Here is a 13,193-nt window from a genome sequence, read left to right on the forward strand (position 1 = left end):
ATGAACTGTTTATATGAAGGGACTCATAACTGAAAGAGGCACAGACACGAATATTAATTTATGATGTGTCTAAAGACTGAGGGAGGAAGCAAAGTATCCCATAACATAGCTCAATAGCTCAATAGCTCCATACTCCCCCTGCTGGAGCCCTCTGGTACATACAACATAGGACATCGAAAAACAGAAATAATTGTATGTATGAAATAAATGAATGTAAATATGAAATATAACATGAAAATGCTGACACATTATTCCACCACTCACACTACTGTTTATGTAATGAGAACTTTATGTTGAGGTCCAGGATTTCATGCTAGCTGTGTTGGATTATTTTATTTAGTCCTAAACTCTGTTGAATGATTAGTGACAGATTAGCATGTGATTATTATATAACATTGTATACTATTGAGCATACTTGACTTCTGAGGCACCATGCTAATTGTTAAACATATGCTATGTTGAATGAAAACTTAATGTTGAGTGATTGTAGGCTACATGCTAACTGTTCAACATAAATTAAAAGAATAAATATGGGCCTAAAGTTTATTGAATGACAGTAGAGACTGCAGTTTCAACCTTCAAAATCACAGGCAGGTTTGTGAATCTCCTAGTATTTTTTCCCCTACACCTCTGCCTACCTGTCCTCGTGGTCTTTAGGCCCTGGTGGACATCGTTATCCACTCGGTTGGGTAGTTGCTACTAGACTTCCTGGTCTCCAGCTTTTCTACCTGTTCCCCCACCTCCTCTGGGCCTTGTTGAGCCATGGCGATGGCTAGTGTTGGGTATCATTTAAATACTGTGATACTGATACTAATCGAGTACTTCATTCGATACTCATTACTCATTTTGTTTACTTGCTTTTATCTGGCATAACAGGCGTGTAATGTAGCCACATTTTAGAGCGTTTAGGTGAACTGCTTAGAACGCTAACTCAAATGCACTGCAACCACTTTTGTTGATTGGCTGAGAGCAAGTCCATACAAATAGTTATATTTTCTATATTATTATTATATTATATTATATTTTCTTTGCATTGTATCGTTTGATGGCAGATGTTTCAATACTACTTGGTACTGATTTATTTCGGTCGATACCTTAAAGGTATCTAGTACCAATACCCCGTCCTGAAATTATTAAGTTTTTAATCAAATTGAATCATGACTTCAAAATTGGAAATCAAATCAAATTGAGGCTTTGGACAATTGTGACACCCCATGTAGTTTTAAGCAATAGTAGATACCATGCTAACTATTAAGTATACACTACATTGCATGAAAACATGAAGTTGATGGATTTCCACAGCACTTCCCTCAGTATCTCATATTCGCATGATACTCACCATCATTTGGTCTGACTTTCCCTTTTTAACACAATACTGTTGTCATTCACTAATACACACCATTTCTACTTTGCTGATTTTTTCATTAGTTGTTAATGTACTGTCAAAGAAACACTTCCTGCGCTGACGTTTCCCATTAAAAGTCTACTAACAACTCAAAGGGAATAATCCCTGCCTTTCCTTGTAGGCTTTTAATGTGAAACATCTGCATAAGGTGTAAATGTCATTAAAGGTAACCTGACAGCGATTGAAAAAAAAAACAGCAAAGTAGACGAGATTCGAAATAATGTGGCAGTAAAAAAACTTTACTTTGCCTCCAGTTTGTTAAAAAGTTGAAGCTTTAATGAGTTTCTGTCTGTGATTATTAGCTTCCATTCAACCCACATCTCAATCTCGCCCCCTATACTCATTTCCTCACTCTTCCACCAATCTTTTATTCTTACACTGTTTATTTTTGATTTTTTTTTTAACCTTACTCATTTTCTCTGACTCACATTTATATAAGCAAGGACACCTCCCGCATTTTTACTGCGTGCGTCATTCTTTTTAAGAAGTTTAATCTCAATAAATATCTTTATTTTAGGATTTAAAAGTACCCTGAATATATATTTAAACGGGGTTAAAAAAAAAGGTCGGATTGTGACTGGAGAGATTATTACCGGAAACATCAGGATTGGGAAAGTTAAAAAAAAGAGAGGTTGATATATGAGGGAACACTGGAAAGGAGACAAGGAAAAGTTTGATAGACACAAAAAAAAGAAGGAAAGGAGGTGTGGTGAGGAGGAGTGAATGCCCAGAGCCTTCTGTGCATATTTATTGAGTGTACTTACATCTAAGCCAACATGGATTTATTAAGCCTAATACCAATAGAAGCAATTTTGGATTAAAGCCACCTATCGCCAATATCTCTAAAATAGCAGCAGCAGTAATAATCATAATAAAAAGCAAACATAAGCCTTTATATTCATGAGGAAAAACACCAGGTTCAGTTCAGTTTCAAGTCTTCCCACGGACAACCAATGTAGTATCGATCAATTCTACGATAAACATACAGTGTAATCAATCAAACCGGCTCCATACTGTACTGTACTGTACTGTATATTGTTGATGTGACTCTATTAGCCTGTGGACGGAGCCAGGGGTTGGGACACAGTGAGAGTCATGGATCAGGAAGTAAATCCTGTGGTGCTGCAGCAGCAGGTGACCTCTCTGTAACCTTTGGTTATTGCTCCCAAGCAAGCAGGAAGTGTGTGTGGGTTTGCATGAGTTAGTGTGTAAATCTGTGTTTTTTTATTGTGTGTGTGTGTGTAGGGATTACAAGAGAAGAGATGGGGTGAGATGCGTGTATGTGTGTGTATGTGTGTGTGTGTGTGTGTGGGCAGGTGTTAACATTTCCAAGGGCAGGTTGTGTTTCAACCACTGGGTCCCCTCGCTCCTCTCTGAAGGGCTTTTTCTTCAGGGGTGTATTTAGAGGAACAGTTTGTTGTGTTACACCCCAAAGGAGCAATGTTGATTTCTCTATCAGAGGATCGGATGTTAGACTTCCTTTTCTGTGGCCTTTTCCTCCGCCACCGCCACCGCTGCTGGAATTTGTAGTTTTTTTAATGGCTGAGCTGGAGGGGGAGGAGGCTTCATCACCGGTCCCCCATCTGTAAGTAATGTACTGCAACGCACAGGCAGAGAGTGATATCAAATGCTGTCAGTATCACAGGTCAAATGCTCTTTACTGTGACTGAGTGACTGAGTTGTGATTGTATGTGAGGATGTTGGTGCCTGTTTAAAACAATGGCATGGCTCAGGTCTTTTATATTTTCACAAATAGGTTTTTTTGGGTCATTTTTTTAAAGTTTTTGAGATATAAGGTGTTGTTGTATTAATAAGTAAATAAATAATAAGTAAAAGAATACACCAATGTAAAAATACTCCTGCAAGTCCTGCATGAAAAATCCTACCAAAGTAAAAGTATGAGTGATGTAGTATGTAGTATTACAGTAAAAGTACTGCAGTATTATGAGTGATATAGTTAAAGTATTATAGTAAAAGTACTACAGTATTATGAGTGATGTAGTATTACAGTAAAAGTACTGCAGTATTATGAGTGATGTAGTTTGCAGTATTACAGTAAAAGTACTACAGTATTATGAGTGATGTAGTATGCAGTATTACAGTAAAAGTACTGCAGTATTATGAGGGATGTAGTATGCAGTATTACATTAAAAGTACTGCAGTATTATGAGGGATGTAGTATGCAGTATTACAGTAAAAGTACTGCAGTATTATGAGGGATGTAGTATGCAGTATTACATTAAAAGTACTGCAGTATTATGAGTGGTGTTTTTAAAGTATTACAGTAAAAGTACATACCACACCAACTTCTTTTCCTCTTCTCCTCTCTCTCTTTTCACTCCTCCTCCTCTCACCTCACATCTTTTGCTCTCCCTTCCTACTTTAAATTGCATAACTTTCTCTCCTCTCCGTCTGCCTCTCTTCTCATTGTTTTTCATTTCTTCTCCTCCTCCTCCTCCTCTCTATTCTTCTTTTTCTTTACTTTCAAATCTCCTCTCCTCTCCTGATTTTTTATTTCATTTACTCTCAGTTTCTCAATTCTTTCATTTCTCCCATCTTACCCTTTTTCTCTTCTCCCCTCTGGTCCCATTTTTCTCTCTCCTCTCCTTCCCACTCCCTTCATTTCTTTTCTCTTCATGCCTACTCTTCCTCTGCTCAACTTTTCTCGTTAATTATTTCTTCTCCTCCTCCGTCATACCCCCCTCTTCTCCTCTCATCTTTTGTTTTTTCTTCTCCTCTTCTCCCACTTCCTTGTTTCTTATTTCATCTCCTCTTCTCTCTTCTCCTCCTCTCCTCTTGTCTTTCAGTATTTCTTCCCCTCCTCCTCTTCACCCCCTCCCCCCCCCCCTCCCCCCCCCGTATGGTAAATGGGTAAATGACTGCATTTATATGGCACTTTTATCCAAAGCGCTTTACAGTGTTTCTGCACACACACACACACACACACACACACACACACACACACACACACACACACACACACACACACACACACATTGATGGTGGTACGCTTTCATGCAGGGAGATATTTGGGGTTCACTTCAACATGCTGACAGGATGAACTGGATGAACCTCTGACCTTCTCATTAGTGAATATCTTTCTTTTCTTTTCTTTTCTTTTCCTTTCTTTTCTTTTCTTTTCTTTTCTTTTTCTTTCATTTCCTTTCATTTTCTTTTGCTTTCTAATCCTTTTTTCCTTTCCTTTCCTTTTTTTTTGCTTTCCATTTCTTTTCTTTTCTTTTCCTTTCTTTCCTTTCCATTTCTTTTCTTTTTCCCCATTTATTTCCTTTCCTTCCCCTTCCCCTTCCTTTACATTTCTTTTCTTTTCTATCCCCTTCTTTGTTATCTGTTTCTTTCCTTTCATGTCCTTTCTTCTCCTCTCCTCTCCTCTCCTCTCCTCTCCTCTCCTCTCCTCTCCTCTCCTCTCCTCTCCCTTTCCTCCCACATATACAATGATTTAAATCAGATCTAATGAGTTCATTAAGTGTGCATTGTATCATCTTCTCATTGTAATATACAGCCAGCTGTTGTTGATCCATATAGAAGTATGTATATATTCTCTGTGTAAATCAGCAGTGTGATTATTATTCAGATGAAGGTTAGGATAACTATGACTCTGTCACATAAAAACATCTTCTTCTCTCTCTTCTTCTGTTTCTCAGTCTGTCACTTTTTCCACTCTTTTGCCCCCCTCCCTCTCTATTTGCTCTCTCCTCAATCTCCACAGTGTGAAATCCAATTAATCAACATACTGTAACATCTTAGATAAAAACCAATACTCTTCCCCCTCTCTTTTTTCTCCAATCGATTGGAAGAGTTTGTGCTGTTGGCAAAGCAGCCTGAAACAATAGCACAAACAAAAAGTTGATTGCAATGAAAACACACAAACAGCACAGAGAACGCTGATATCGACTGGACTTAATGCAACCATTGTCTCCTTCACTCTCCGGTTTCACTTCGCTTCTCCTCCCCCCTTTTATTTATTTGTTATTTATCCGATAAAAGTCTCACCATCATTTTGCTGCTTTTTATTGTATCTTATCAGCTTTGTGTGATATGCAGGTCATTCACAATCAGCTGTGGAAGGCTGAAACTAATGGGTTCAAAATAGTATAAGAGTAGGATGCAGTCATGGTTTAAACTCATTAGTTTGATTAAAAGAGTGAATTTTTTCATATCTTTTTTTATATATTCATATTTACTATTTTATCATTAATAATAATAATAATAATAATAACTATCATTGTTGTGAAATTTTAAGCCTCTGCATGGATTGTAAAGATATTTTATACACACATTCTTGTCTTCAGATGTCTCAGACTGAATCCTGAAAATGTCAAATGGTGTAACCACAAAAGAATGATAGATATTAAATATGTTATCCACCTACAGTGTATTTAAGTGGACCTATACTTCATTTAAAAAAATATATTTACATGATTCCACAGATTAAATGTAGTATTTAGAACAATTGTTGTATTACATTACCTTTATTTAACATAAAAAGTTGGTACAAAGTTTTTTATGGTTACACCACTTAGACATTTTTGCCATAATCCTCTGATATATTCTCTCAAAATGGATTAAAAGCAGAAATTTGATGCTGGGTCCACAAAAAAAGAATGTGTGCAAGTTATTCATACGTTTATTTTCACATTTTAACCCTTTAAATTTAAACTAAACCACATGGAGACAAAAAACCCTCATTGACCCATATACTTTTGTGATCTTCTAACTTTTCGTGCCACCAGCAGGTCAAACTTTATTCCGTGGATCAGTTGATTGGTCAGTCAGTCCACCACTATTATATTTACGGACTGAAATAACTCAATATTTATAAGATACATTCATGTGAAGAGAATATTCCTGAGCAGTTTCAGACTTACTTTACAGGTTCATTCTTTACTCAACTCGTCAATCTTCAGATCTTCATCCTCCTAAAGTTCTTAGTTGCAGAGGTCAATTTACGATAAGATTTAAAGGCACTCAATTATTGAATGACTTTTCCCACCTGACAAAAACTGTTCCTCTTTAAAAAGTTATAAAAGATGCTTAAAGGATCCATTTAACTGCTGTGTTGTACTGTAACTGCTTATCTCCATGAATTTTTCAGTTTTTATTTTGTCGTTGTTGTTATTATATATTCACATTGCAACTATTTGGTTTGCTCTCACTTTTATGTGGTCATATTATGTTCTGTAACATTGTGAAATTTTAATTTTTTTTAGGTGGAGGCTATAAAATAAGCCCATTCAGTTTATCTGCCTCTCCCTGCACTCTGTATTATCCTTCAATTGTCATTTTTTGTGTAAATTTTAACTTGAAAACTAAACTAAACTAAACTCAACTCAACTAATGTCTATAAATGAGCTTTAGGTATTCATGTATCATAGTGACTTTGGTGAGCCAGCAGTAGGTTGACATTTTTGGTTCACAGTGAAATATTGCAACAAGTGTGAGATAGATTGCCATTCAGTTTAGTTCAGGTGTTCATGTTCTCCATGGGATGACTGACTTGTAGTAACTTTAATGATGCTCTGACGTTTCATCAAGTTTTGTCATCCGATCAAAATTTTGATTTATTTAAGAACCTGACATTCCCATCACTTTCATACATGGTATTTACTGCAGATGTCTAAACTACTTCATGATGGGCTGTATACCTGAAGGTTTTTGTTCCAGCCAATCAAGAATACACGTTTTGACCAATCAACTGTCTGAAGACTGAGATGAGTCAAGTCTGGTGTGCTCCTGATTGGTTGGAATGAAAACCTTTATGGAATAATTTAGACACCTCTCATTTAGTGTTATTTAGTGAATTAGAATGCTGATTTGCTCGAAATTAGCTAAGATTGTGACCATGGTAACCTTTGCCTGTCAAGAATCTGTATGTTAACATAGTGGTTGTGAGAATACTGACGTTAGCATTTAACTCAAAGCACAGTGGTGCCTATGTACAGCCTCACACACACCCACCCAGAACACATGTAAACCCACACACAGGCAGCATGATGTGTGTCCATGAGAGATGTGACAGAAATTCATCCTACTTTGCAAAGTGTTGATGTGTATTGACTACTTCTTCTGTCTGTATGATGTGTTCTAGGTGTGTTACAGGCACCAACTGATGCATTGAAATGATACATTTAAGTCCTATTGATGTATTTGCACACAGTTTTTTTCTCTATACATTAAATCACTGAAACAGTCAACTTTCAAAGTTGCCAAAGCCTTCATGTTTCCTTTTCCCTTTATTCATGTTTTCCAGAGGCATCCAGCAGCAGCTGTCCAGCTACAGGGAGACGGTGATCCGGCAGGCCACGGCGGCGACGGGGTCGGCCGTTCACAGGGATGACGCGCCAACCTGCGGCATCTGCCACAAGACCAAGTTCGCAGATGGCTGTGGGCACCTGTGCTCGTATTGCCAGACCAAGTTCTGCGCCCGCTGCGGGGGAAGAGTCTCCCTGAGATCCAACACGGTGAGAGAGGAAGGGGAGGGTGTGAGGATGGACTACGGTGTAATGTGTTACGTAAGGTGTTAATGTTTTCTCACGGCCAATTACTCTGATTCATACATATCCTGTGAAAAACACATAGGTGAATTTGCAGAGTCACTGCGAAGTCATGCAAAACATGGAACAAGTGTAGGGAGTCCTAAAATAGACAAAACAGCTGTAGTCATACGAGTCCAAATAAAACAGGTGCAACTAAATCCAGTTGGGTTAGGGTTTAAGTGGAGAGTTTAAAGAGGGATACATGTCCTTTAACCTTCAAATATTTAGTTCGTTTAAAAAAAATCAAATAATAAGTTACATTTTTACATTTAAATTCAAATGATTTTACTCAGTCCCTCTCTATTTTCTGCAAGCAACATTTGCTAATGTTTCAATGACAATCAGATAGATTAATACATAGATAATGAGATAAATAAATGTGTCCAAAGCAAAAACAAAAATGTAAGTCAAATTTTATTTTCTTTAAAAAAAAAAATTGGATGGTAAATGAACGTTTTTCTTTTTTTTACCAATTGATTGAAGGTTAGCATTACTACTTCTACTCTTACAGGCACTATTTATATTAATACACTCCATTTAATTATGTAACTAACAGTATTATTCATTTTTGACTCTTTTTTTTTTGACTCACCTTTTGTCAGTTTTTAAGAAAATCTAATAAATTTAATTAATTTTACTCAGTCCCTCCCTATTATCTGCAAGCAACATTTGCTAATGCTTCAATGATAATCAGATAGATAGATAGATAGATAATGAGATAGATAAATGTGTTCAAAGGAAAAGAAAACAAAAAAATGTAACACAAACGTAAGCAAATTTTTATTTTATATATAAAAAAAATGTTTTAGTCAACTGATTGATAGTAAAGGAAAATTTGGAAAAGTACCAACTGATTGAAAGTTAGCATTTCTACTTCTACTAATACATGTAATATTTACATTTATACACTCCATTTTAATGATGTAACTAACAGTATTTTAGATTTTTGACTTACAATCTCTTTTGAAAATCTGCCTTTTGTCAAATTTGGGCCTCAAATCTGCACTCAGATGCAGAAAACACAATAACACATATAGCACGTGCATCTGTTCACACGGCTACTGTATGGCCGATCAGGCAATATTAGAGCCTCAGGTGCTGGAACTCAGGTGGAGGTGATGAGCCATAGCACATATGTGTGTGTGTGTGTGTGTCTGTGTGTATGTGCTTATCAGTGCAGTGTTGAGATGTGCTGTATGTGACATCTGTGTGTGTTACTGTGTGTTTATGTGTGCTGCTACCCATGTGGCGTATGTTTGCGTGTATGTGTGTGTGTGTGTGTGTGTGTGTGTGTGTGTGTGTGACCCAGGCAGGAGCTGGTAAAGGTTAATTGGGCATTAGACTAAGCTGTGGACAGAGGGGGTGGCCTCCCACTCTGTCTCGGTCTCCCAGGGGTCCGGAGGTGCCCTATACACACACAGCAGGGTGCAGGTGTGTGTATGTAAGGGAGGCAAGCCTTCTTCTGAAATAAGTGACGTTCCTTCTCCCACCTCTCTCACCCCTCCCCTCCCCTACATCACTGGTGTGGCATTTAATGACCTAACACACACACACACACACACCACAAACACACACTCAAAAGTACATCCTAATTAGTTACTGACTAACATGGGGAGAGTTCAGCTGTGGGGTCCTGGGTGGTATGTTGGGGTGGGTGGCAGCTGAATTCAGTGTGAGAAGGTCTTTAAAAAGGTGGATTTCACACACAAACACACACACACACACACACACACACACACACACACACACACACACACACGCAATTTGCAAGTGTTTTCAGGATATTTTGAACTAAAACGTAACTTAAAATTTAATCCAGGAACAGGAATATAGATAGATAGATAGATAGATAGATAGATAGATAGATAGATAGATAGATAGATAGATAGATAGATAGATGAGATAAAATGTGAGCATTTCTGATAAAAAGTGTGTGTAGAGTTCAGTAGAATAAATAACAAAAGTCTCAGGGATAAAGGAGGTGGGGGATGGAATGGGCCCCAGTCAGGAGCCCCTGCCCTCAACTGAGGCATTAAACAGTCTCATTGCTGTTGGGTCGAAGGACCTCCTGAAGTCCAATTTGAGTAATAGATCATAAATTTCTTGGCTAGTGATAGCCAGGTACAATTACTTCTCAGAGCCTTGTTGCTACAGTGCGGTTGCCAGACATTCTTTGTTGGTTGGAAGGAATTTTTTGTCAATCAAGAAAGACTTTTTAACATTGTTCGTATGCATATATGAGGCATATGTAGGAGTAGTTTTGAACTTTGGACAGAGGACAGCTAGCTATTTCCTGTTGCTAAGCTAGGCTAATCACCACCTGGCTCCAACCTTTTTTTTCATTTTGATATTTCTGTTTGGTTAAATAAACAAGATACAATGTGCTCATTAGTGAGCTTTAGAGGTGTTGGTGGGCATATTTGTGAGTTTCTGAGAGAGAAGGGTTAGCTGTTTCCTTCGGTGCCCAATCTGCTAAGCTAGGCTAATCGTCTGCCAGCAGTAGTGCCATACTCGAAGCAGATATTTGTGTCATCTTCTCATCTAGGGATTTTTTTTTCAAATGTTGAAAAACACATTTTCCCAGTTTGAATCATCATGTGTCTCTTATTATAAGCCAAATATATGTCAACAAATCAGTATCAGAGTATTTTTAGATCCGAATCTCGGTCTTCTCTTCCTGTAAAATGGTTTCAAATGTGTGATGACTCATCCTGCACTCAGGGGTGTTTACAAAAGTTCATTCAATCAAATAGAGTAGCTAGCCACTTCACTGTTTGTGGGTTTTAGTAGCTAACAGAGCACTATGGAGAGAGACAGGAAGAGATGTGTGTTTGGATATCATTGTTTTCATTTCCAAATCAATGTGGCTGAAATCTAATTCATTCATCTCTGCCTTGTCCTCATTCTGATCTCGCAATAGATGGGAGGGAGGTGTGTGTGGAGTTAACAATCCTCCATAGCTTTGTTTCTATGTGAGGTTCCATATGCTAAACTCTGAACACCACCTACTATTAAGCGGTCCAATCAAATGCAAAGGATTTGTTTCAAATACTTTTGGTAACTGTATATTGCTTAAATATTCTGTTTCAGAGGGTAAAATGTCACAGTACAGAGGCCAAAGACGCTCTAACTAATGTTTCATGGGACCTTTAAAACAACAAAGTTTTCCTGATAAGTGTCCTTTCAGGGTTTCCTGAATATTTATGGTCTTCACTCAATAGCAAAGGCAGATGTGCTGTAGTGTGACATTGTTAAACTGCTGTTATACAGATGTTATACCAGCACAAAGTTAGAGGTTGAGCTGGAAGGTTCAGAGTACACCAACCCTGCAGTGATAACACTGTGTAGTTTTAGTTGCCCAATTTTAACAAGACCTTAACCATAGAGGTGTCAGCTCATGACATAATCCTATTTTATTATATTTGTTTCACTAGTTGGGACATTTCAACTTCAATCTTAGAATTGAAGGGTAGTAAAAAACAGCATTATTTTTCAGTTCCATAGCTTCACTGCATTGTTACTGAAAGTCAAATATCTGTGTGCTAGTGTTTGTCATTGTAGGATCATTGTCATGCCTTCAGATATCATCCCTGCTCACATTCTCTCTGTCTTTCTTTTCATTATACATGGATGGCTGACTGGGCTGCAGGAGGACAAAGTGGTGAGTGCTGTGATTTTTCTTTTCTGGACTACATAACTCTGCCTGCAACCTTTAAGACAAACCAGCTTAATGGGTTCGGACAGTATGTATGTATGTGTGTATGTACCTATCTGTCGCTCTGTCTGTCTTTCTATCTGTCTGTCTATTATAATTAAAGTAGGACGAGCTGCATCAATAGTAGAAATAGTACTAGTGGCCTCAATGGTATTTATGATGGACTTGATAATCCTGCAACCAGATTAAAACATCTATTCATCCTTTGCATTTCCATATCTACTGATATTCCTGCTCAGGGTCATTAAGGGCTGAAGGCTTACAGAATGCATTACAGGCATGGAAGCAACCTGGATATCACAGCTAGATCACACATCAGTAGACTGTATGTATAATTTTAGATTTTGCAAGTGAAAACATAATGTGTGGGAGGAAGTAGCAGCATGCCTATGCGAACATGTGGATAAAGCGTAAACTCTACAAAGAAAGACCCAGAGATATTATTTATATATCAGCTTTAGAGAGAGCAGTCTCTTTTCATTTTCCTCTTTGTGAAACCCTGAAGAAAATATAATTGTCATTGTTCAATTTTTCGTGCATGGTGCTTGGGCCGATTAAACCCAGTTCTGAGCACCCAAACAAACCACAATCAGATAACCTATACCTCTGCCATGATGAGCACGAAGCACAGTTGGGTTTACCACAGTGTGACAGGCAGATGGAAGGGTAGGGGGACCGTCTTATCTGGTGTATTTTTGGTGGTTTGTGTGTATTGGCCTACTCCACTACTAAAGAAGACTTCCTTGTCGTCATGTGGCCTGGTTAAACAGGAGTTAAGCAGAACCATCCGACGCGATACTGCCGGAGAAGTGTTCCCGGCGGATATGCCTTTAACACCTTCCTCTGTTTGTGTAGTTGTGTCAGGTTTAGAACCTTACTTGGCCTTGGCTGCCTTCCCTCAGGGCAGCTGCCAAACCGGCACTTTGATGATACTTGGCTGGGCTTGAACACCATGGCTGTCCAAGAGTGCTTTGGTGTGCTGTACATAGCAGTCTCACTCCCTTGCTAAAGCTCGGTACAACAATCACTGGCTCTAAAGAGGAGAATTTTGGCAGAATGCGGGCCTTATGTAGCACTGGCTGTATAGCTGGACAGCAGACTGGGTTTGAATTACTGTTTGACATGGATTCATTTAATTACTCTGGGATTGATTAATCTTGCCTGGCACAGCGGTCCAAAAGTGCAAAGTTACTCTGCCCGCTTTTTCCACTCCACTCAAACTAAACACTTAAAGTTAAAGTGAAAGCGTTGGCAAGGATCATTCTGAGCCTGAATGATATGCAGCCTATCAGTCTGTTGTATAGTTCCGGTCGGTATTACTGCTTGTTAATGAAGTGCTTCTTAAACTGGGTTTCTTAGAGTCTTTGAGGTGACTTTCTGAGAATACAGTACATGACAAACAAGGGGATAGTATAATTACACTATAATTGCAATAATTTCACAAGTAGATGGTTTCTTGACAACTTGAGTATCCAAGAATTTCCCTGTAGATGCAGTTTGAGATATCTCAATGCTGCTC

The 13,193-nt window shown here is 38.2% G+C and overlaps 1 protein-coding gene across 1 annotated transcript in view; it reads left to right on the forward strand.

Annotated features, from left to right (window-relative positions):
• LOC128373403 (regulating synaptic membrane exocytosis protein 1-like) overlaps window positions 1-13,193 on the forward strand; it is a 95,529-nt gene that overhangs the window by 19,514 nt on the left and 62,822 nt on the right. Inside the window, 2 exon segments of the mRNA XM_053333707.1 lie at window positions 7,674-7,884; window positions 11,609-11,620. Coding sequence (XP_053189682.1) covers window positions 7,674-7,884; window positions 11,609-11,620 — 223 coding nt within the window.

Source organism: Scomber japonicus, chromosome 14 (genome assembly GCF_027409825.1).
Source record: "Scomber japonicus isolate fScoJap1 chromosome 14, fScoJap1.pri, whole genome shotgun sequence".
Lineage (NCBI taxonomy): Eukaryota > Metazoa > Chordata > Actinopteri > Scombriformes > Scombridae > Scomber > Scomber japonicus.